Source organism: Salmo salar, chromosome ssa04, assembly GCF_905237065.1.
Source record: "Salmo salar chromosome ssa04, Ssal_v3.1, whole genome shotgun sequence".
NCBI classification, from domain to species: Eukaryota; Metazoa; Chordata; class Actinopteri; order Salmoniformes; family Salmonidae; genus Salmo; species Salmo salar.
In genome coordinates, this window is record NC_059445.1 from 22,184,391 (window position 1) to 22,208,331 (window position 23,941).

A 23,941-nucleotide genomic window follows, 5' to 3' on the forward strand; every position below is an offset into this window, starting at 1 on the left:
GAATTATAACATAGCCGAACTATGCCACTTTTTATATCATAGTGTCAGGTCCTCGAAGCTAAAGTCAGAGAAGGAGCATGGTAACGAACAGGCCTGATATCGTACAAAATCGGCTTTTATTTACAATCAGAAACTTTTTCTTGCAAACATGAATGTGTCTGGGTAGACAAGCATAGCCTTGGGAAGAATGTTTTGAGTTGAAATTCCCTATAATCGCATTATAAAATGCATCTATAATCACATTTGCATAGTGGCATACAGTTGAGCAGAGGGTTTTTTAGGATTTCCACCCAAAAAATCAGGTTCTGGAGAAAAAAAGAAATGCAATTCTATGTAATTTACATGATAATTTTTTCGTTTTGTTAATGTCTTCTAATACCAGAAAAACGACCGAAATGAGTGGCTACTCTGACAGTGAAACAGAGCAATAAAAACAACCTGGACTTGAATGCAAACCAATAGCCCAGGCCAATGAACAAACATACAGATTGTACAATATTAAGAGGAATATATACATTGAGTGCACAAAACATTAGGAACACCTTCCTAATATAGTTGCACCAGCTTTCACCTTCTGCATGACACACTTACACAATCCATGTCTCAATTGTCTGAAGGCTTAGAAATCCTTCTATATCCGGTCTTGTCCACTTCATCTACACTGGTTGAGGTGGATTTAACAAGTGACATTAATAAGGGATCATAGCTTCCTCCTGGATTCATCTGGTCAGTCTATTTCATGGAAAGAGCAGGTGTTCCTTTATGTTTTGTACACATTGTGTCTTTTATACAGGTAACAAACTGAGATTAGGAGCACTCCCTTTAAGAGTGTGCTCCTAATCTCAGCTCGTTACCTGTATAAAAGACACCTGGGAGCCAGAAATCTTTCTGATTGAGAGGGAGTCAAATACTTATTTCCCTCATTAAAATGCAAATCAATTTATAAAATTTTTGACATGCGTTTTTCTGGATTTTTTGGTTGTTATTCTGTCTCTCACTGTTCAAATAAACCTACCATTAAAATTATAGACTGATCATTTCTTTGTCAGTGGGCAAATGTACAAAATCAGCAGGGGATCAAATACTTTTTCCCCTCACTGTATGTATGTGTTCCTGAGAGTATTAGCTTTCAGTGATAGGGTCATAATGTTTTGTAGCTTAAACTGTTAAGTTAGATCCACATTTCTAGGAATAAAAAAATAAAAACCATATTTTGTGACTACAGGAGGTTACTCAGGTAACCCCGGTTCTATGAACGAAGTGCAATTTTATAATCAGGCGACCCCCAAGTTTGGGAAACACTGCAATAGCTTGTCTCAAGATAAGCTACTTTGAAAAACAGTGCTGTTCGTTCAGAAATAGCTCAAAAGCTGTTTTGTATCTTCTACAGACAGAGTAGTCTTCTATTTTCAGCAGTAGGCATTTGATTTCCAAATGGTATGTTTTTTTGTCGCTATTATATTTAAAAAAAATTGTTTAAGGCAAATTGACAGCCGCAACCAACCATAGAATTATAATCCATTGATGGCAGTCCCATTGACAACGTCATTTTTTAAATTTAACCTTTATTTAACTAGGCAAGTCAGTTAAGAACAAATTCTTACTTACAATGACGTCCTAGGAACAGTGGGTTAACTGCCTTGTTCAGGGGCAGAACAACAGATTTTTACCTTGTCAGCTCAGGGATTCGATTTAGCAACCTTTCGGTTACTGGCCCAATGCTCTAACCACTAGGCTACCTGCCACCCCATAACAAGCTGTTCTATATTTGCTGGGTGTGCTGCATAAATTGCAGCCTTCCTGACTGGAAGTGCTTATGATAAAATCCACAGCTAACTTTCTAGATGCTTTTAATCCTCTGATTTTTTTCTCTCTGGTTTAGTATTTTTAATGAGTTTTATTGGTCTGTTCAGACAGGATAAATATAATTTGGGTAATATTTTTACTTATATACTATAACTTTTTTGAAAATGATTTATATTTATCAGGGATAGCTGCAGCACCCCTACTTATGTATGTAACAGTGTAGGTTCCGTCCCTCTCTTCGCCCCAACCTGGGCTCGAACCAGGGACCCTTGCACACATCAACAACTGACACCCACGAAGCATCGTTACCCAACGCGCCACAAAAGCCGCGGCCCTTGCAACGCAAGGGGAAACCCTACTTCAAGTCTCAGAGCGAGTGACGTCACTGATTGAAATGCTATTAGCGCGCACCACCGCTAACTAACTAGCCATTTCACATCGGTTACATGTAGACAAGGAAGAGTCTGGATAAATCCAAAACCCAGGATAGAGGGGCTCAGTGAATGTGGTGTAGAATGTGTGAAGATGTTTCTGTTTACCAAAGGACACACTATAGAAGGACAACGTACCAGCTGGCCAGTCAAGATACACACCAACTCTGTGCAAAACAGGACCGCGGATGAATGTGATATTCTCTCCTGCATTGTAAAAGTAATAGTAACCTTTACCAGCGCAGTTCAAACTCCAGGACTTGGTATTTTGTCCAATCCAACTGTCAGACCCCCATCCCATCCGACTCATTCCTTTGTAAGTCACTCCAATGTCAGGCTCTCCACTATCCCACATCACCTCCCAGTAATATCGAGATCCAGATAAGCCTTCTCCGCAGAGAACTTGGGGATGCCATTTAAATCTGTCTGGATGGTCTTCATAATGCTGCTCCTTGTCCACCCGTGTCACCTTCCTGTTCTCCTCAGAGAGTAACAGGTGTGTGTTTGCTGTATTTGGGTCCATGGTGAGCTGACAGGCATCTGTAGACAATGGGGACACATTATCATATTCATTATCTCCAGCACCCTACCAGTGTCTACATAAGTGAAACTAGTCATTTTCTATGTTCTGTAGTCAAACTAAGTGCATTACTCTCAATGATGTAATCAGAAGTATAAAAAAATTGTTTTATATTTTGCAGTAACATGGTGAGCAGGCAAACACCCTCCTACTGGCTGGAGACTTTGTGTAGTTTTTGACAATCAGTTTTTTTATTACCCCAATGACATCAAGAGTTATTTTTTACTACAGCGTTTGAGGTAAACCCAGAACCAGAGTTCTTTGAGGTTCTACTTTCATGTATACACTGGTATGGTTAAAAGGGCAATCTGCAGTTGCTACATACATTTTTTGAACTTTTAAATTAGCGATATACACTGAGTATACAAAACATTAGGAACACCTGCTCTTTCCACGACCGACTGACCAGGTGAATCCAGCTGAAAGCTATGATCCCTTATTGATGTCACCTGTTAAATCCACTTCAATCAGTGTAGATGAAGGGGAGGAGACGGGTTAAAGAAGGATTTTTAAGCCTTGAGACATGGATTGTGTGTGTGTGCCGACTCAATATTAGGAAGGTGTTCCTAATGTTTGGTATACTCAGTGTATATTATATATCCATTGAATACTGAAGAATATAACTAATAAATGACTCATGAGCTCAGTTTAATGGTTGTACCCCATCAGAACCCAAAATATAAGCTTGTTTTACTCCAATGTTTGTGAACAACATAATTGTACACAAACACTGTATAGCCTCAAAACATGGTAAAAACTATAACTTTGATCTCATTGATTGTCAGTCCTTGCACCCATAGCTCTATGAATTTGAAAGTGGTTACATTTCTCCGGCCCCATCCCTCAGCTGTTTACCAAAAACGATGGTGGGGTGACCACCTTGCTGTCTTTTGAACTGCACATTACCCCTTCAATTAAGATTTCTTACACTGGTAAGAAATACTGAATGACATAAAAAAAAAAATAGGTAAATTGTTTGTTCAACAACAAAAAAACGAAATCGTATAAAATGCTATTTTGTATGTGGACGTATGTATTAGTTACTACATCTGTAGTTCTGAAGATGCAGTTGATTACAATTGAAGGGACTTACATTTTCTCAGCCCGGATACCAGCCTGCACTCTGCACCGTGATCCACACTGTAGCAAAAACAACACGGTTATTACGTAACACGGAACACACATGCATACTTATGTGATAGAAAAGATCCTCACACTACCAGGTCTTACTGTCCGCATCATTTTTTTTCTTACCTCAGCTTCATCAGTTTGCATGTGGGATCCCCTTGACCAGCTGAAAGCAGTCCCCCTGCAGAGTCTCCTGGGTGATTGTAGCTCAGGTCCAGCTCTCTCAGGTGGGAGGGGTTTGACCTCAGAGCCGAAGCCAGAGCAGCACAGCCCTCCTCTGTGACTTCACAGCCAGACAGTCTACAGAGGGACAGACACAACAGCTGTGTAGGTTGGTGTAATGATCTACCATGTGGCATCTACAGTATACGTTTGTCCATGACACAATCAAAACCAGACTTTGACAGACAATAATGATAACAGAAATAATTCACAACATCGTTCTTCTTTAAACAGCTGTACTTACCCTAGTGTCTGCAGTTCACAGTTTGGATCCGCCAGGCCATCAGAAAGCAGTGTAACTCCTGAGTCCTGCAGGTCGTTGTCTCTCAGCTCCAGTTGTTTCAGTTGCGAGTTGGGTGCCCTCAGGACTGAGGCCAGATCTGAACAGCAACCCTCTGTCAGACCACATTGACCTAGACTGCAGCATGGGTTCACAAGAGTATGTTGAGGATGCATTCATGATAATTACAGATAACACACACACACACACACACACACACACACACACACACACACACACACACACACACACACACACACACACACACACACACACACACGTTGCATTCGGAATGTATTCAGACCGCTTCCCTTTATCCACATTTTGTTATGTTACAGCCTTATTCTACAATGGATTAAATAAAAACTTTCCTCAATCTACACACAATACCCCATAATGCAAAAACTGATTTTTAGAAACATTTGCAAATGTTCAGACCCTTTGCTATGAGACTCGAAATTCAGCTCAGGTGCATCCTGTTTCCATTGATCATCCTTGTGTTGTTTCTATAACTTGATTGGAGTCCACCTGTGGTAAATTAAATGAATTGGACATGATTTGGAAAGGCACACACTTGTCTATAATGTCCCACAGTTGACCGTGTATGCCAGAACAAAAACCAAGCCACAAGGTCAACGGAATTGTCCGTAGAGTTCAGAGACAGTATTGTGTCAAGGCACAGATCTGGGGAAGGGTACCAAAACATTTCTGTAGCATTGAAGGTCCCCAAGAACACAATGGCCTCCATTATTCTTAAATAGAAGAAGTTTGGTACCACCCAGACTTTTTCTAGAGCTGGCCCCCCGGCCAAACTGAGCAATCGGGGGAGAAGGGCCTTGGTCAGGGAGGTGACCAAGAACCCGATGGTCACTCTGACAGAGCTCCAGGGTTCCTCTGTGGAGATGGGAAAACCTTCCAGAAGGACAACCATCTCTCAGCACTCCACCAATCAGGCCTTTATGGTAGAGTAGGCAGATGGAAGCCACTCCTCAGTAAAAGGCACATGACAGTCTGCTTGGAGTTTGCCAAAAGACACCTAAAGGATTCTCAGACCATGAGAAACAAGATTCTCTTGTCTGATGAAACCAAGATTGAACTCTTTGGTCTGAATGCCAAGCATCACGTCTGGAGGATACCTGGCACCACCCTACGATGAAGCATGGAGGCAGCATCATGCTGTGGGGATTTTGGGAGACTAGTCAGGATTGAGGGTAGGTGAACAGAGCAAAGTACAGAGAGATCCTTGATGAAAACCTGCTCCAGAGCGCTCAGGACCTCAGACTGGGGCGAAGGTTCACTTTCCAACAGGACAATGCACCTAAGCACACAGCCAAGACAACGCAGGAGTGGCTTCGGGACAAGTCTCTGAATGTCCTTGAGTGGCCCAGCCAGAGCCCAATCTAACATCTCTGGAGAGACCTGAAAATAGCTGTGCAGCGACACTCCACATCCAACCTGACAGACCCTGAGAAGACCTGCAGAGAAGAATGGGAGAAACGCCCCAGATACAGGTGTGCCAAGCTTGTAGCGTCATACCCAATAAGACTTGAGGCTGTAATCGCTGCCAAAGGTGCTTCAAAGTACTGAGTAAACGGTCTGAATATTTAGTTTTTTATTTGTAATACATTTGCAAAAATGTCTAAAAACCTGTTTTTGCTTTGTACTTATGGGGTATTGTGTGTAGATTGATGAGGGAAAAAAAACAATTCCATCCATTTTAGAATAAGGCAGTAACATTATAAAATGTGGAAAAAGTGAAGGGGTCTGAATACATTCCGACTGCACGTACGTATGTATGTATGTATGTATGTATATAGATATATTTAGACAAAAAAAAGAGCAAAAGAAACACACTAGGACTGCATGATATGGGCAAAAAATGTAATTGCGATTTGATTTGCGATATACAATAGATCAAAATACTTGTGTGGATTTTTTCAATCATAGAAATGTAAATTAAGAAGCAGTTTTTAAAGCAGCATCATTCTTGTTTGGAGCAATCGGTTGACTGCATTTGAATTAACAGAACAGCATGCAAACATATCTAAAAGTGGGGAAGAGGCTTTATGTGTGTGGGAAGCAGCCGCGAGAGAGAGAGACGACAAACAGAGTAAACTATAAAAACGGACGTTACATGCAGCTGAGTGGCGTATCAAAATATTGCAATATGGATGTCTCTTGTGATATGGATATTGCACATGTCAATATCGCAATTTCGATGTGAATTAGATGAATTGCGCAGCCCTAGTGTTGTCATGACACCAGAATTTTGACTTCGATTACCGATACCAGGTTTAGTATTACCACACTCGATTCCATCACGATTCCATGGCAAAAAAAGAAGGCACATTAGCCAAAGTCACAGAATGGCACTTGATCCAGACAGATATACTACTGCTCTGTTCAATCGTCAGGCATCTTTTGAGTCCAATATCATTACATTTGAAAATGTTTACATCAACATTTTTCAGAGACAGCCCTGCATGCATTAACGAATCGATTATACAGTTATCCAATCAATTTGACTTTGTTTTTACCAATCTAATTACATAACAACAACATGGTAATCATTTATTTGAATGGTAAATCTCTATTGATAAACTGGGTAAATCAAGATGTAGCCTAGACCTATTCACCATACAGGTGAATGCATATTCAATAGGAGTGTGTGCATGCATTGAATTATTGAGCTTGTTTTGGCTGATAGCATGGGGCTACAGATGACAAACAATCTGTTTCCGTTCCATTTTGGACGAGGCAAAATGTGCCCTATTCTCTCTCTCTCACACACACACACACACACACACACACACACACACACACACACACACACACACACACACACACACACACACACACACACACACACACACACACACACTTAGTCCGCTGAGGCAATAGATCATATTTGGGAGAGAAGTGAGATTAAGTACATTAATAAACTTTTGGTGGCAATCAGCTTTGAAATCAGCATATTTAGCTTTATTGTTCATCAAAAACAAAGTACTAAGGTAGTGAATTGATCTTATCTTCAGCTGTAAGCGAGCAAGGAAAGTTAGCCTACAAAAGCTGGAAGCTACCAGTCTCTTCTTGTATTGTAAAGTGTTCTAGTCTGTATGTATGGACATTGTTTTGCAAACAGTAGTTAAGAGATGGGACCAAGTCACAATTTGTAAGTCCTAAGCGAGTCTCAAGTCTTAACCTTCGAGTCTCGAGTCAAGTCCCAAGTTATAATGGGTAAGTCCCAAGTTCCACAGCTCAGGTCGAGTCATGTCACAAGTTCCTAATTTTGGGTTTCGAGTCCTCAAGTCAATGGTTAAGTGTTTTAATGCCAGTTTCTTTGAAATTGCAATGCATCAGTGGTTTTGGACCCACATGTTTTACAAACTGGATCCATTTTTTCCCACTACCACATAGTCCTTGAAACCGAATACAACCATTTTTGGGACCGATGAGGCCCTGATGCTGAGGTAGCACCACAGGTTCCAGAGTGGTGCGGCAAATTGTTTTCCCCAGAGCTTTTCCTATTCTGGTAACCTAATCATGTATATATTCAGGACCCTATAGGGTATGACAGTGATTCATCAGTTGTAAAAACATTTTTTCTATGGGCAATGATGGGAGCGGGACCAGAGATTTTCTAATCAGGTCACATGGTTTAAAAAAATGATCTGTAAAAACTTCTGGCCCTAGGGAGGATGTCAAACTGCAGCAACCTTGTACATGTTCATATGAATTATACACTGCTCAAAAAAATAAAGGGAACACTTAAACAACACATCCTAGATCTGAATGAAAGAAATAATCTTATTAAATACTTTTTTCTTTACATAGTTGAATGTGCTGACAACAAAATCACACAAAAATAATCAATGGAAATCCAATTTATCATGGAGGTCTGAATTTGGAGTCACACTCAAAATTAAAGTGGAAAACCACACTACAGGCTGATCCAACTTTGATGTAATGTCCTTAAAACAAGTCAAAATGAGGCTCAGTAGTGTGTGTGGCCTCCACGTGCCTGTATGACCTCCCTACAACGCCTGGGCATGCTCCTGATGAGGTGGCGGATGGTCTCCTGAGGGATCTCCTCCCAGACCTGGACTAAAGCATCCACCAACTCCTGGACAGTCTGTGGTGCAACGTGGCGTTGGTGGATGGAGCGAGACATGATGTCCCAGATGTGCTCAATTGGATTCAGGTCTGGGGAACGGGCGGGCCAGTCCATAGCATCAATGCCTTCCTCTTGCAGGAACTGCTGACACACTCCAGTCACATGAGGTCTAGCATTGTCTTGCATTAGGAGGAACCCAGGGCCAACCGCACCAGCATATGGTCTCACAAGGGGTCTGAGGATCTCATCTCGGTACCTAATGGCAGTCAGGCTACCTCTGGCGAGCACATGGAGGGCTCTGCGGCCCCCAAAGAAATGCCACCCCACACCATGACTGACCCACCGCCAAACCGGTCATGCTGGAGGATGTTGCAGGCAGCAGAACGTTCTCCACGGCGTCTCCAGACTCTGTCATGTCTGTCACGTGCTCAGTGTGAACCTGCTTTCATCTGTGAAGAGCACCGGGCGCCAGTGGCGAATTTGCCAATCTTGGTGTTCTCTGGCAAATGCCAAACGTCCTGCACGGTGTTGGGCTGTAAGCACAACCCCCACCTGTGGACGTCGGGCCCTCATACCACCCTCATGGAGTCTGTTTCTGACCGTTTTAGCAGACACATGCACATTTGTGGCCTGCTGGAGGTCATTTTGCAGGGCTCTGGCAGTGCTCCTCCTGCTCCTCCTTGCACAAAGGCGGAGGTAGCGGTCCTGCTGCTGGGTTGTTGCCCTCCTACGGCCTCCTCCATGTCTCCTGATGTACTGGCCTGTCTCCTGGTAGCTTCTCCATGCTCTGGACACTACACTGACAGACACAGCAAACCTTCTTGCCACAGCTCGCATTGATGTGCCATCCTGGATGAGCTGCACTACCTGAGCCACTTGTGTGGGTTGTAGACTCCGTTTCATGCTACCACTAGAGTGAAAGCACCGGCAGCATTCAAAAGTGACCAAAACACCAGCCAGGAAGCATAGGAACTGAGAAGTGGTCTGTGGTCACCACCTGCTGAACCACTCCTTTATTGGGGGTGTCTTGCTTATTGCCTATAATTTCCACCTGTTGTCTATTCCATTTGCACAACAGCATGTGAAATTTCTTGTCAATCAGTGTTGCTTCCTAAGTAGACAGTTTGATTTCACAGAAGTGTGATTGACTTGGAGTTACATTGTGTTGTTTAAGTGTTCCCTTTATTTTTTTTAGCAGTATATTTTAAAACTAGACTAACAGAGGTTTCCTTTACACAGAGACAACCATTGCAATTGGACAATAGAACTAAGAGGGCTGAGCCTTTGCATATGTAATTCAAAAGTAACTCACACAGTCTATGTAATCAGTATTGTGTTTGATTAATTTCAGTTAATAATTTTGAATTGAAAAAGTCAAGGAGGCCTAGCCAGCCCAAGTTTGAATATAGACCAAACCAAATTTGATCTCGTTCACATTTTCTCCTAACACAGATAAATGGGCTATAAATAGGCTACATAACATTCCCACTTTGTTTACCCCAGCCAGAGCGCAAGAAGGGACAGGGAGCTGTAGCCTGCAGCTGAAGAAAATCATATTCCCATATTGATCAGGTGTAGGCTGCTGCAACATTTCTGTGAAGAGTTCTTTCTTGTGTCTGTCGGGAGTGATGTGTTATCAATTTCGCGAAATAAATCCCGGAAGACAGTGGAGAGGGGCACACGCTTTGCGCTTTGATAGACTACGTGCTTTGTGTCCAGCCTGCAGGACCTGTGATTTCAGTGAATCTGATTGGTCAAGGCACAGAACAGAAAGCACAGAACCTGCACAGAACAGAAAGCACAGAACCAGTCCAAGTCAAGTCACGCATCATAGATGCTCAAGTCGAAGTCGAGTGGCAAATGTTTGCTCTTTTACCAAGTCAAGTCTCAAGTTGCAAAATTTGCGACTGGAGTAGTATTTGAGTCCAAGTGATGTGATTCTTGTCCACATCTCTGGTAATAGTTTCAATGCTGTGTTGCATTATTCAAGTGTGTTTTCTGAGCAGCATGAGTGGGGCGCTAACATGATGCAGCCCAGTGCAGGCTAAGTGGGGAGCTAACATGATGCAGCCCAGTGCAGGCTAAGTGGGGAGCTAACATGAGTCTAGTGCAGGCTAAGTGGGGAGCTAACATGATGCAGTCTAGTGCAGGCTAAGTGGGGAGCTAACATGATGCAGTCTAGTGCAGGCTAAGTGGAGAGCTAACATGATGCAGTCTAGTGCAGGCTAAGTGGGGAGCTAACATGATGCAGTCTAGTGCAGGTTAAGTGGGGAGCTAACATGATGCAGTCTAGTGCAGGCTAAGTGAGGAGCTAACATGATGCAGCCCAGTGCAGGCTAAGTGGGGAGCTAACATGATGCAGCCCAGTGCAGGCTAAGTGGGGAGCTAACATGATCCAGGCTAAGTGGGGAGCTAACATGATGCAGGTTAAGTGGGGAGCTAACATAATGCAGCCCAGTGCAGGCTAAGTGAGGAGCTAACATGATGCAGCCCAGTGCAGATTAAGTTGGGAGCTAACATGATGCAGCCCGGTGCAGGCTAAGTGGGGAGCTAACATGATGCAGCCCAGTGCAGGCTAAGTGGGGAGCTAACATGATGCAGGCTAAGTGGGGAGCTAACATGATGCAGGTTAAGTGGGGAGCTAACATGATGCAGCCCAGTGCAGGCTAAGTGGGAAGCTAACATGATGCAGGTTAAGTGGGGAGCTAACATGATGCAGCCCAGTGCAGGCTAAGTGGGGAGCTAACATGATGCAGCCCAGTGCAGGCTAAGTGGGGAGCTAACATGATGCAGCCCAGTGTAGATTAAGTGGGGAGCTAACATGATGCAGCCCAGTGCAGGCTAAGTGGGGAGCTAACATGATGCAGGTTAAGTGGGGAGCTAACATTATGCAGCCCAGTGCAGGCTAAGTGGGGAGCTAACATGATGCAGCCCAGTGTAGGCTAAGTGGGGAGCTAACATGATGCAGGTTAAGTGGGGAGCTAACATGATGCAGGCTAAGTTGGGAGCTAACATGATGCAGGCTAAGTGGGGAGCTAAGATGATGCAGGCTAAGTGGGGAGCTAACATGATGCAGGTTAAGTGGGGAGCTAACATGATGCAGCCCAGTGCAGGCTAAGTGGGGAGCTAACATGATGCAGGTTAAGTGGGGAGCTAACATGATGCAGGCTAAGTGGGGAGCTAACATGATGCAGGTTAAGTGGGGAGCTAACATGATGCAGGTTAAGTGGGGAGCTAACATGATGCAGGTTAAGTGGGGAGCTAGCCTGCACTGTGCTGCATCATGTTAAGTGGGGCAGGCCGGAGGAAAGTAAAGTAAAAAAGTAAATATAATTATAGTACAGAACCATTTTTCATGTTAAGTATCGAAAAATCACCTACATTTGGTATACCGTGCAACACTAGCTCTAACACACACACGTGCATGCACACTTACCCTAGTTTCTGTAGTTTACAGTTTGGATCTGCCAGGCCATCAGAAAGCAGTGTAACTCCTGAGTCCTGCAGGTCGTTGTCTCTCAGCTCCAGTTGTTTCAGTTGTGAGTTGGTTGAACACAGGACTGAGGCCAGATCTGAACAGCAACCCTCTGTCAGACCACACTGACTTAGGCTGGAGGGAGTAGAGGAACATTGTGTTGTCTATACAATCTTACTCACACACACACATAGTACATGAACATAAACAAACATGTGCATGCAGTGCGCACACACACTTACCCTAGTGTCTGCAGTTTGCAGTTTGGATCCTTCAGTCCAGCACACAGCAGTGTAACTCCTGAGTCCTGCAGGTTGTTGTATCTCAGCTCCAGTTGTTTCAGTTGTGAGTTGGGTGCCCTCAGGACTGAGGCCAGATGTAAACAGCAACCCTCTGTCAGACCACATGGACCTAGACTATAGTGGAGAAGAAGACACACTTGAACATTACACATTACCTATTCTCTCTCACACACACACACACACACACACACACACACACACACACACACACACACACACACACACACACACACACACACACACACACACACACACACACACACACACACACACACACACACACACACACACACACGATGCTCACACTTATGTGAGCTCGTTGTATGTTGTGGAGTCCGGCACAGAGCAGCTTCACTCCTCTGTCTCCCAGGTCATTGTAGCTGAGGTCTAGCTCTGTCAGGGGGCAGTTTGGTGTCTGCAGGGCTGAGGCCAGTGTCCGACAGGATGTATATGTGAGGTCACAGCCAGCAAGTCTAAAGAGATGTATTACACTTTTAGATATTCCAAACCTTAATAATAATAATAATAATGGCATACATAAACACAATGAAAAAGGAGTCTCTTACTTCAAAACAAATGCAATGTTTAGAGTAGCTCAGATGATGGTCAATCCAGACCTATATTTTCTGAGTTTAATGTCGGGTGTCCGACAACTCATTATACAACACAACTTACGATGCTTTCTTGCAGGTTTTCACTACTGGCAGCAACCTCAGACGACCTTCCACTGATGTGTTATACGTCTTCAGGTGAAACTCATCCAGCACCCCCTCTGACATCAGTAACACAAAGGCCAGGGCTGAACATTGGTGAGGTTGGAGCTTTGTTTCTGAAAGAGTTCCTGATCGCAGGGAGGTCTGGATCTCTTCAACTACAGAGTTATCCCCAAGTTCATTCAGACAGTGGAACAAGTTGATGATCCTTTCTGGTGAGGATTCCATCTTAATCTTGTCCGAAAGGTACTTGAATGTTTCCTCAATGCTCGGTGTTTGACCTCCTCTCCTTGTCAGAAGGCCCTTTAAGAGATTCTGACTGGACTCCAGTGAGAGGCCCAGAAGAAATCGAAGGAACAGGTCCAGGTGTCCATTTTTACTCTGCAAGGCTTTGTCCACCGCACTCATGTGTAAGTCAGACAACTTGTCACACTTGAATGATTCATCAAACACATTTTCAGACTTCCCCAGCCATGACTCTAAAGCATATAGTGCTGCCAGAAACTCTTGAATGCTCAGATGCACAAAGCTGAAGACCTTGTCTTGGTATAGCCCACATTCATCTTTAAACATTTCTGTACACAAGGCTGAGTACTCTGATGCCTCTGTGACATCGATGCCACACTCTGTCAGGTCTTCCTCATAGAAGATAAGGTTACCCTTCTGCAACTGTTGGAAAGCCAGTTTTCCAAGTTTAAGGATCATGACTTTGTCTAACTGAGACAGTTTCTTAGGGTTTTTCTCTGTGGCTTTGTTGTACTTTTTGTTTTTCACACTGGTTTGGATGAGCAGGAAGTGAGTGTTCATCTGTGTCAGAGATTTGGGGACTTTGACATTCTTTGTTTCTTTTAGCATTGTTTCAAGGACAGTGGCTGATATCCAACAGAAGACTGGCATGTGGCACATGATGTAGAGGCTTTTTGATGTCTTCATCTGTGTGATGATTCTGCTGGCCAGGTCCTCATCACCAATTATCTTCCTGAAGTACTCCTCCTTCTGTGGGTCACTGAAACCTTTTACTTCTGTCACCTGGTCAACACACTCAAAGGGTATCTGATTGGCTGCTGCTGGTCGTGTGGTTATCCAGAGATGAGAAGAGGGAAGCAGATTCCCTTTGATGAGGTTTGTCAGCAGCACATCCACTGAGGTTGGCTCTGTGATGTCATACAAGTCCTCATTGTTCTGGAAATTTAGAGGATGTCGACACTCATCCAGACCGTCAAAAATGAAAAGAGTTTTGATTTCACCACACTGAATGCTGTCAATATCTTTAAGATCTGGGCAGTAGTATTGCAGAAGTTGCATCAGACTATATTGACCCTTTTTCAGGTTAAGGTCACGGAAAGGAAGAGGAAATATGAAATGAATATCTTGATTTGCTTTTCCCTCTGCCCAGTCAAGGATGAACTTCTGCACAGAAACTGTTTTTCCAATGCCAGCGATTCCTTTGGTCAGCACAGTCCTGATAGGTTTTCTTTGTCCAGGTAACCTTTTGAAGATGTTGTTGCATTTGATTGCGGTCTTTTGTGTGGTTTGTTTCTTAGAAACCGTCTCGATATGTCTCACCTCATGTTCATTATTGACCTCTCCACTTCCACCTTCTGTGATGTAGAGCTCCGTGTATATGTCATTTAAGAGAGTTTGCTTTCCATTGTGTCCAATTCCTTCAAATATTTGTTGAAACTTCTGCCCCAGTTTAGTTTTAATTTCTCTGGCTTTCCAAAGAGTTTTATCTAGGAAAAGAATATGATTGATATTAGTTACCACAAAACAAGAAGATACAGTAGTTAAAAAGTGAAACTAGATTATCAAGACACTACTCATTAGAAGTGATTTCGATAAATGGAGGTTGGAGGTTGAAGAAGTATAAGAGATGGTGGTTGTAACCCCCTTTGATCCTTTGTCTGAAATGCAGTCTTACTTCGTATGTCTAGAAAGTTCAGTGTGATCTTCAAGGCACCCTCGGTTCCAAAACTCTCCAGCATCTTCTCAACCAAATCTTGAACATCTTCATTGTCCAGCTGGGTCTCAAAGCACTCTGGGTAACAATGGATCAGATGATTTTTGAAGAGATTCAAATCACTCATGTTTTTCAGTGACTGACCTAGTAGAGATGAAGTGTCCAACAACATGGGGATCTACAAAAAAGGCAGATATCACTTACTGAGAGCATTCTACAAGAAGAAAGCAATCTTGTGAAAAAGCTGTCATTATATAAACAAGACCGCAAGATAAGAGAAAGATTAAAAAGTTGTTCAGCCTACAAGGCTAGATCCCACTGGGCACAGACGTCAGTTCTAGGTCTAGTTTTGATTTACATTTGGTTGAGTTGTCAACTAACATCAATTTAACAAAACATGTCAACATGTCATTGGATTTAAGTTAATATTTGGGTGAAAAAAAGACAAAATGCTTTTACGTTGATGACTTTTAAAATCCAGTCAGTTTTCCACGTTGACTCAACGTCGTCACATTTATTTTGTTGGTGTTCAAATAACGTGGAAACAACGTTGATTCAAAAAAAATCCCAGTGGGATGGTTATTCAATGTTGTGTTCCTCTAGTAAGAATAGATACAGAACATTATTTCTTACCTCTATGTAGCGCTTTCTGTGGCCTCTATGGTCCTCCACGGCACACATATTACAGATGAGTATCTGGTCGGTCTTACAGAAGACTTCCAGAGCTTTATGGTGCAGCTGGCAGAGTTTCTGCTCCAGGTTTCCTGTCACCTCCACCAGGGTGTGTTTTTGCAGTGCTGCTACTGTGTAATGCTGCCTTACGTGGCTCTCACAATAGGAGGCAGTGCAGATCAGACAGGACTTCACAGCTTTGAGCTTTTTCTCAGTGCAGAGATCACAGGCCACATCTCCAGGTCCAGCATAGTAGTGACTTGACTCTGCGTGTTGATGTTGGAGAGGTTTAGGTGAGACCAAGACGCTTATACACTGCTTGCAGTAACTGTGTCCACAGGGGATGGATACTTGATCCTTTGGCCCTCTTTCACACAGGTCTATTGTTATCCCACTAAAGAGATGAGGAAGGGAAAACAGTTTATATGTCTTTCTCAACCTGCTTGTTCAATGCAAATGAACCACAAGGCATAAATGAGCCATACGTTGAGTGTTATTGCAATGCATTGTCATATTCACTTTATTTATGTCCTGACAAGTCATGAGATGCATGTTGCTGTTTACCTCTCAAAAATAGTGTTTTTATTAGGCATTTCTTACGACCGTACAGTGAGTTGCGATAAACCGTTTTATTCAAGAACTACAGCAATAGTGTTCTGGACATTGTTCTATTATGCCGTAGTTATTTCATTTGTGAGCTTATGTCTTTCAAACCTTTTGTCATTTAGGGGGTGCTGGTTGAAAGTAGGTGGAAGAAACATTGAGTTGTCACTCTTCATTGATAACAGGCTGGATGTAGGTGACTCTGCTCTCTTTCTGACTCTGGAGAGAAAGCCATGGAAACATTAACATGTGACTTCCAGTTTCATCAATTAACCATCCTCTACCCAAGCTTCATCAATTACCCATCCTCTACCCAAGCGTAGCTTATATCTTAGCATACCCTTTGTCAACTGTTTGTGTTTCCTGGTTGAAAGTAGGTGGAAGAAACATTGAGTTGTCACTCTTCATTGATAACAGGCTGGGTGTAGGTGACTCTGCTCGGTGCTGCTGGACACTAAACAAAACAGGGAGACAGATCACCTCAACAACTACGTTTCAACAGTTGCATAACTGTAACTCAGAATGCATACATCTTTTGGACATAGGAGCAATCTTGAGGGAATCCTATTTGAGTCAGAAAAGGATGTTCATATGATAAGTAAGATATACAAAACCTTGCAGAGAGCATATCCAACTGACAATCTCTTAGTTAAAAAATATAACTATTGGAACAAGACTTAAAAATAACTGATATTGGCACAAGATGGAGGGAATGTTGGGAACAAAATTAGTTAATGAAAATGTATGCTTAATCCTGTATGAATTAATGTATGGAATTTATAAGACAAATTTCGCAAATTCTATAGCACAACGGCAACATCATGTCTTAAGTGTAAAACTAACAATGGCTCAATAATTCATGCTTTCTGGGAATGCTATAAAGTTCAAAAGTTAACGGCAGAGTTAGAAAGTTGTCTGTAAGAAGTATTACAATGTAAATGTACTTTTAATCCGTCTGTCTGCATATTTTAAGCCATGTTATATTATTTTTTTATCTTTATTTAACTAGGCAAGTCAGTTAAGAACAAATTCTTATTTACAATGATGCCTAGAAACAGTGGGTTAACTGCCTTGTTCAGGGGCAGAACGACAGATTTTTACCTTGTCAGCTCAGCGATTCGATCTTGCAACCTTTCGGTTACTAGTCCAACGCTCTAACCACTAGGCTACTTGCCGCCCCAAAATATGAGGGTGCAGTGAGCTACCCGATGGGTTGGACGATACTCTTCTCGTCAATCATCTTGAAAAAACGTATACTTAAATACCATCGTTAAGACAATGGAAAAATCACATGCTTCATTATCTAAATATTGAAAGAGTGTGGGTGACGGAGAGAAACAAAATGGTACAATTTGAGGACTTGTGGTGGAGAGTAATGCAGGTATTGAAGATAGGGGTGAGAACAGGTGGGTCTGGGCAGGTGTGATGTTGTTGATGTTTGTGTATGTTGTCTTTGTACGTGTATGTATGTATTGTTTAAAAAATATGACATAAAAGAAAATGTATATTTCAGAATGAATGTTATACCTCTCAGACCTGATGTCTTGAGGGAGGCTCATTTTAGAGGCAGTGGTCCCCTCCTTTTTCTTCCCAGGGTGGCTCATTTTAGAGGCAGTGGTCCCCTCCTTTTTCTTCCCAGGGTGGCTCATTTTAGAGGCAGTGGTCCCCTCCTTTTTCTCCCCAGGGCGGCTCATTTTAGAGGCAGTGGTCCCCTCCTCTCTCTCCCCAGAGAGACTCCTTTTAGAGGCAGTGGGTCACACCTACAGACAGCACAGATCAACGGGAAATACACTTATCAACCAACAATGAACAACAGTGCTTTCCATAAGTGCCGGCTGTTGGCCATATAGCCGATTAAGTTCTTTGTGATGGAAGTTTGTTGGTGGTGGTGTATATCAATGCTAAACAGCATCAAAAAGGTGCTCAAACTCAAGCAGGTATGTAAAAGTGTGGTTGATAGTAGAATGCCGGATAAAACCGGACGGCAGTGAGTCAAGGGAGTTCCAGAAATAGCTAACATTGAATAAATAAAAGGACCACTTGAAGGGAATGCTCTCTCAATGAAGCAAAGCACCTCCAGATGACACGAGATGGGAAGAAGGTGGATAGCCTGTCAGTGCTACTAAACTTTGAGGGTCTGGTACTGCCAGGAAAAGTTAGGATTGGGTATATGAGTTACTATGTACGAGCTTATGTTCAGAAACCACTGCGTTGCTATAATTGTCAAAGGTTTGGGCACAGTGTGTAAAGGCAAAAGGAGATGTGTTACGTGTGGGGGAGAACATGCATATGAGCAATGTGGAGATGGGGTCCAGTTAAAGTGCTGTAACTTTGGGGGTGCCCATAGTGTGGCATATCGGAGTTGTGCAGTGATGAAAAGACAGGTGGAAGTGCAGCAGGTGAGAAGTGAGTGTAACATCTCGTATGCAGAAGCAGTGAAGGTAGTTCAGACAGAGACAAGCTGGGCACCTAGAAGAATAGGTATTCCGGTCAACTGTAAGTGCTGTTAGTGTGAAGTGGAAACACCTAGGGGCAACGAGCTCAGCCGCGAAGTGGTAGGCCCCACAAGCTCACAGAACGGGACCGCCGAGTGCTGAAGCATGTAAAAATCATCTGTCCTCGGTTGCAACACTCACTACCGAGTTCCAAACTGCCTCTGGAAGCAAGGTCAGCGCAAGAAGTATTAGTCGGGAGCTTGATGAAATGGGTTTCCATGGCCGAGCAGCCGCACACAAGTCTAAAATCACCATGTGCAATACCAAGCATCAGCTGGAGTGGTGTAAAGCTCACCGCCATTGGACTCTGGAGCAGTGGAAACGCCTTCTCTGGAGTGATGACTCACGCATCACCATCTGGCAGTCCGACGAACTAATCTGTGTTTGGCGGATGCCAGGAGAACGCTCCCTGCTAGAATGCATAGTGCCAACTGTAAAGTTTGGTGGAGGAGGAATAATGGTCTGGGGATGTTTTTCATGGTTCGGGCTAGGTCCCTTAATTCGAGTGAAGGGACATCTTCACTCTAGAGCATACAATGACATTCTAGATGATTCTGTGCTTCCAACTATTTGGCAACAGTTTGGGGAAGGCCCTTTCCTGTTTCAGTATGACAATGCCTCTGTGCACAAAGCGAGGTCCTTACAGAAATGGTTTGTCGAGATCGGTGTGGAAGAACTTGACAGGCCTGCACAGAGCCCTGTCCTCAACCCCATCGAACACCTTTGGGATGAATTGGAACGCCGACTGCGAGCCAGGTAAAATTGCCCCACATCAGTGCCCGACCTCACTAATGCTCTTGTGGCTGAATAGAAGCAATTCCCCGCAGCAATGTTCCATCTAATGGAAAGCCTTCCCAGAAGAATGGAGGCTGTTATAGCAGCAAAAGGGGGACCAACTCCATATTAAGGCCCATGATTTTGGAATGAGATGTTCGACGAGCAGGTGTCCACATACTTTTGGTAATGTAGTGTACCTCAGCCCAGACCTACAATGCCACTGTCAGTGGGAATTCTTTTAACATCCCTCAACTCCTTCCGTGTCAACAGATATCCCCCAAACCCCCCTGACTCTCGAAAAATGAGTGTACAACTGGTAAATAGTCGCTGATATTTCAGTCAGATGTCTAGCTAGCTAGTTACCTCAAGGACTCTGGCTATTAGCCAGGTAGCTAGCTATAACTAGGTGGCTAGAAGGATGACGTTAGAAGCTAACGTTGAACAGAGCCTGACCTCAGCAGGAGCAGTTGACTGAAATTAAGCTAGCTATAAATCAAAAGATGGGCTACTATAAGTTCTCATAACAAAATAGCTTTTCTTTATAGAGAGTAGTGAGACAGACAGTGGTGAATCAGGCTGCAATGAAGGAGGAAAATAGATACACAGAGAAGAAGCATTGAAGCAAGCAGGGAGAGAGGTCAGTAGTACAGTGGTTCCCAAACCTAGGGTCCAGGACCCATATGGGGTCCCCTAAAATGTAAATAGTGCCCCCTGAGAGAGTCTTTAATCTTATCAAGCACATTAATAACTTGTTTCTCTTCAAATCAGTATAGAATACAACATTTTAGAGTCAACTAAGGGCCTTTTACACTGTCAGAATTCTCTTTCATGTCATAATGTGTTGGGACAGCCTGTAGGACCTAAAATTGAGTATAGTATAAAGACAATTGAATATTATGTACACTGAACAAAAATATAAATGCAACATGCAAACATGTCAGAGATTTTACTGAGTTACAATTCATATAAGGAAATCAGTCAACATCAGTCCTGACTTACCACTCATGTACGTAGTAAATAAGTAGTGAAACACGTATTATTAAGTACAACTTGTAAGGTAGTGATCTATAAGTACCAATCCACAAATGTAAATCACCAATCCACAAATGTAAATCACTTTCCACAAATGTAAATCACTATCCACAAATGCAATTCACTATCCACAAACAAACACCTTTTGATTTGTATTTGTAAATCGATATATTGCATTACAATTGTTTTATAACTGCAGATATGCAGGTCATTTCCAAGGGCCTTAAGTAAAATGACTTCCATAAAGATTTGCACATAGCAGAGATATGCGGATTGGTGATTTACATTTGTGGATTGGTACTTATTTGTACAGATCATGATACACGAATACAAAATGCATGCTGTGAGTTCACAATACATTTGGCATGATATTGATCCCATACCTGCGCGCTCTTGCTGAATGCAGATGATATTCCCCTGAAACTGGGCAATGTGTACGGCGCGCATGCGAATATATTTCACGTGTTTTGCGATTGTGTAGGCTACTTTGTGCATGATTTCACTGTTGTACTTCATAATTGATCATTCATATACCTCCACTAAACGACTTTGATATACATCAGTGGGGATTAAGAAGTGAGATTACGCAATGCCCACTGAAAAAAAGTGGGTATAAGGCTTATACCTGCGCATAGCATCCACTACACCACTGGCTCTTTGTGTTTTACAAAAAGTGCACTCCTACACGAGTCCTCACTGTCTGAGACCGAGTACGAGTGTGTCCGACCCCGAGACAAGACCGAGACACTCAAAATGTAGTCTCGAGACCGAGTACTACAACAATGTCTGCTACATACATATAGCTAAAAAGCAAAACAACAAGGCCAGACACTCTTAAAATCAGCTAATTTGAATTGAATTACAATATATTGGTCTACCACCACAGTAGGCTTTTATATGGCAATTATTTAACAATTATACACATCATTAAATCAAATACAAAAAACAACAACACTAACCTTAGATGCCAACACCCAGCAGCATGTCCTCCGCCTGGTAGTTTAGCAGTCAGATCCTCTGCGTCATTCAAAAGATTTACTTTCGATTTCAACAAAAAAGTATTTGTTGCAGAAACCCGAAACCGTTTACACTACAATCAACCGATTAAAAGGTGGAAATCATCATACCAAGCACACCATTCACGTGGTGAATTTGGTACGCGTTACTTTCGAATTGTGATTCAGAACCATACATTGTACTTACTGTAGTTATTGTAGTTCTTCTATGTTATATTAGCGATCGCACAATTTAATGTGCATTCGGCCACCTACTGTGCGGGATGCAAACAAGATTCCCAAAAAAGGAACAAAATACCAAAACAACTACCAAACTATCAAAAAATAAATAAATGAACTAAACTAACTCAAACAACTTTTATATAAAAAATAAAACAGATCTGATCCCTAAACTGGCTCAATGGGAACGTGGGAGGGCGGGTCTTCGAGCACCAGTACCCCTTGCAAGTAGGGTTGCAAACAGTGTTGCCAACTCCTCAGTAAGGAAAGTAGCTATTGGCTGTCCTAAAAGTCGCTAGAAGTCGCTAAAGACGCCATCACCTACTTTGCATAATTAGCCATGTGCATGTAATTGTGATAGACGCTGTAGGAGAGAGGAATACTGTCGTGGGAGAGGCAAAAAGTGAGTGAAAAACACCCTACATATGTTTAGAACTACAAATGAACTTTCTTCTGTCGATTCTTGTTTTTTTAATGTCACAATTCCAACCCTCCTCCCTTATCCGGCTTGGGACCGGCAAAGGTGACCCAAAAGAGACACTCTGGCGGAGTTACTTATTTATTTATTTTTGATTTTGTTTATTAGTTTAGTTTTCTTCATTTGGTTTGGTTTTTAACCTTATGGTCCACTTAGGAGCCTACAACAAGTCACAATAAAGCATGAACATTTTTAACCATAACATGACATTTTTTTTTGTATACAATCTACATTAACAATCTAAATGTACCAAAAAGAGACAATAGAAAAAACTGTCAATGGCAATGTGAGAAAATTATGGTAACTAGTCTGGCCCTAATTCAGGTTAATATATATTTTTTAATGTAAGCCAGGGTGGGATCAGCCAGCGGCGACTTCCCACATGCGCGATTCATTTGCAGTCTGGACGCGGAGGGGTGAACATCTCCCAACTGCAGCTGGGAGGGACTACTGCGCAAGGACTGGGCCACCTGTGAGTGCTTTGGGACGGGGGTGGGACAGGGGTGGCATCCGCTACTCGTTGAGAAGAGTAAGAACGATACGTGCTTTCACGTCAGAGTCTCCAAAAGTCTCCTATAACACCAGAAAAAGTCGCTAGATTTGTCGTTAGTCACTTTTTTGAAAATGTGTCGCTAGAGGGGTCTGAATACTTGCTAAATGAAGTGACAAAATCGCTAAGTTGGCAACACTGGTTGCAAAGGGTTGGTAACTTTCTGGAAATTTTTCATGGAAAGTTAAGCCCGGGTATTTGGGGAATTTTGCTTAAATTCCTCAAAAAAGTAGGATACACATAAGGCAATTCTAGGTCTTGTGGCATATGTTGGTTATCCCAAATTCAATGGAATTGCAACCCTCTGCATGCACAGTACATTCTTCCATCACATGTACAGCTGATTCTCAAAATCTTGCACACTAATGAGATGCAATTGAGCCCACTCTACTACACTGTCTGAGTCAAGGACTACATGCTTCTGTTAAGTTTTGATTACAATACTGGGTGGGGTGAATATCTTTTATATGACATACATGATTTATTATTAACTAGTAAATAGTAGCCTACAGCAAAGTGTGTTTAAATCATTTCTAACTTGTTAACAATTTCTGCTACTTAGTTTTTGCTACCATGTGGGTTTTAGCTTGCTTGAGCCTGCTAACTGAGGAGTGTTAATTGAACTGTTTCCATACATGCTTCATTTTAAAACATGTATCTTACAAAGGAGTAGTTTAATCTAAATGCTTAACTATTTATCTGTACATCAAATTGTATTTGTTGTTTTTTTACTTTTTCTTCTTCTAATCATTACAGGAAAATGCCACAGGCACTATCTGATGTGTGGAGACATTTCACTGCAGCTAATGTAGAAGGAAAATCTGTGTACATTTGCAAATATGGTGCCAAATCATATGTGAAGACTGCAACAAAGATGCAGAATCATCTGGCCAAGTGCATAAAGTTCCCTCAACGCTCACAACAAGAAACCTCTGACAAAAGTCCCTCTACTTCTATTCGAAGTGAAAATGATGAATCAGACACCTTATCGATAGAAACAGCTCATGGTCCTCCTGGAATCAGATATTTGTTTGACTCAATGGAGGAACGTGCTTCCGGGTTTGGAGGGGGTAGTCGCACTTCGCTTC

General features: G+C 42.5%; 1 protein-coding gene across 1 annotated transcript; it reads right to left on the bottom strand.

Moving 5' to 3' along the window:
* Positions 1-97: 97 nt before the first annotated feature.
* Positions 98-22,045, bottom strand: LOC106602558 (NLR family CARD domain-containing protein 3). The gene is made up of 12 exons (XM_045716657.1): positions 21,550-22,045; positions 17,814-18,046; positions 16,627-16,740; positions 16,398-16,505; positions 15,645-16,077; positions 14,973-15,189; positions 13,014-14,784; positions 11,998-12,171; positions 4,412-4,585; positions 4,072-4,245; positions 3,911-3,957; positions 98-2,777 (listed from the first exon to the last, which is right to left on the bottom strand). Exons 2-12 carry the CDS (start codon positions 17,978-17,980, stop codon positions 2,227-2,229), a joined length of 3,930 nt encoding a protein of 1,309 aa, XP_045572613.1. The 5' UTR covers positions 17,981-18,046; positions 21,550-22,045; the 3' UTR covers positions 98-2,226.
* Between the last annotated feature and the right edge of the window lie 1,896 nt (positions 22,046-23,941).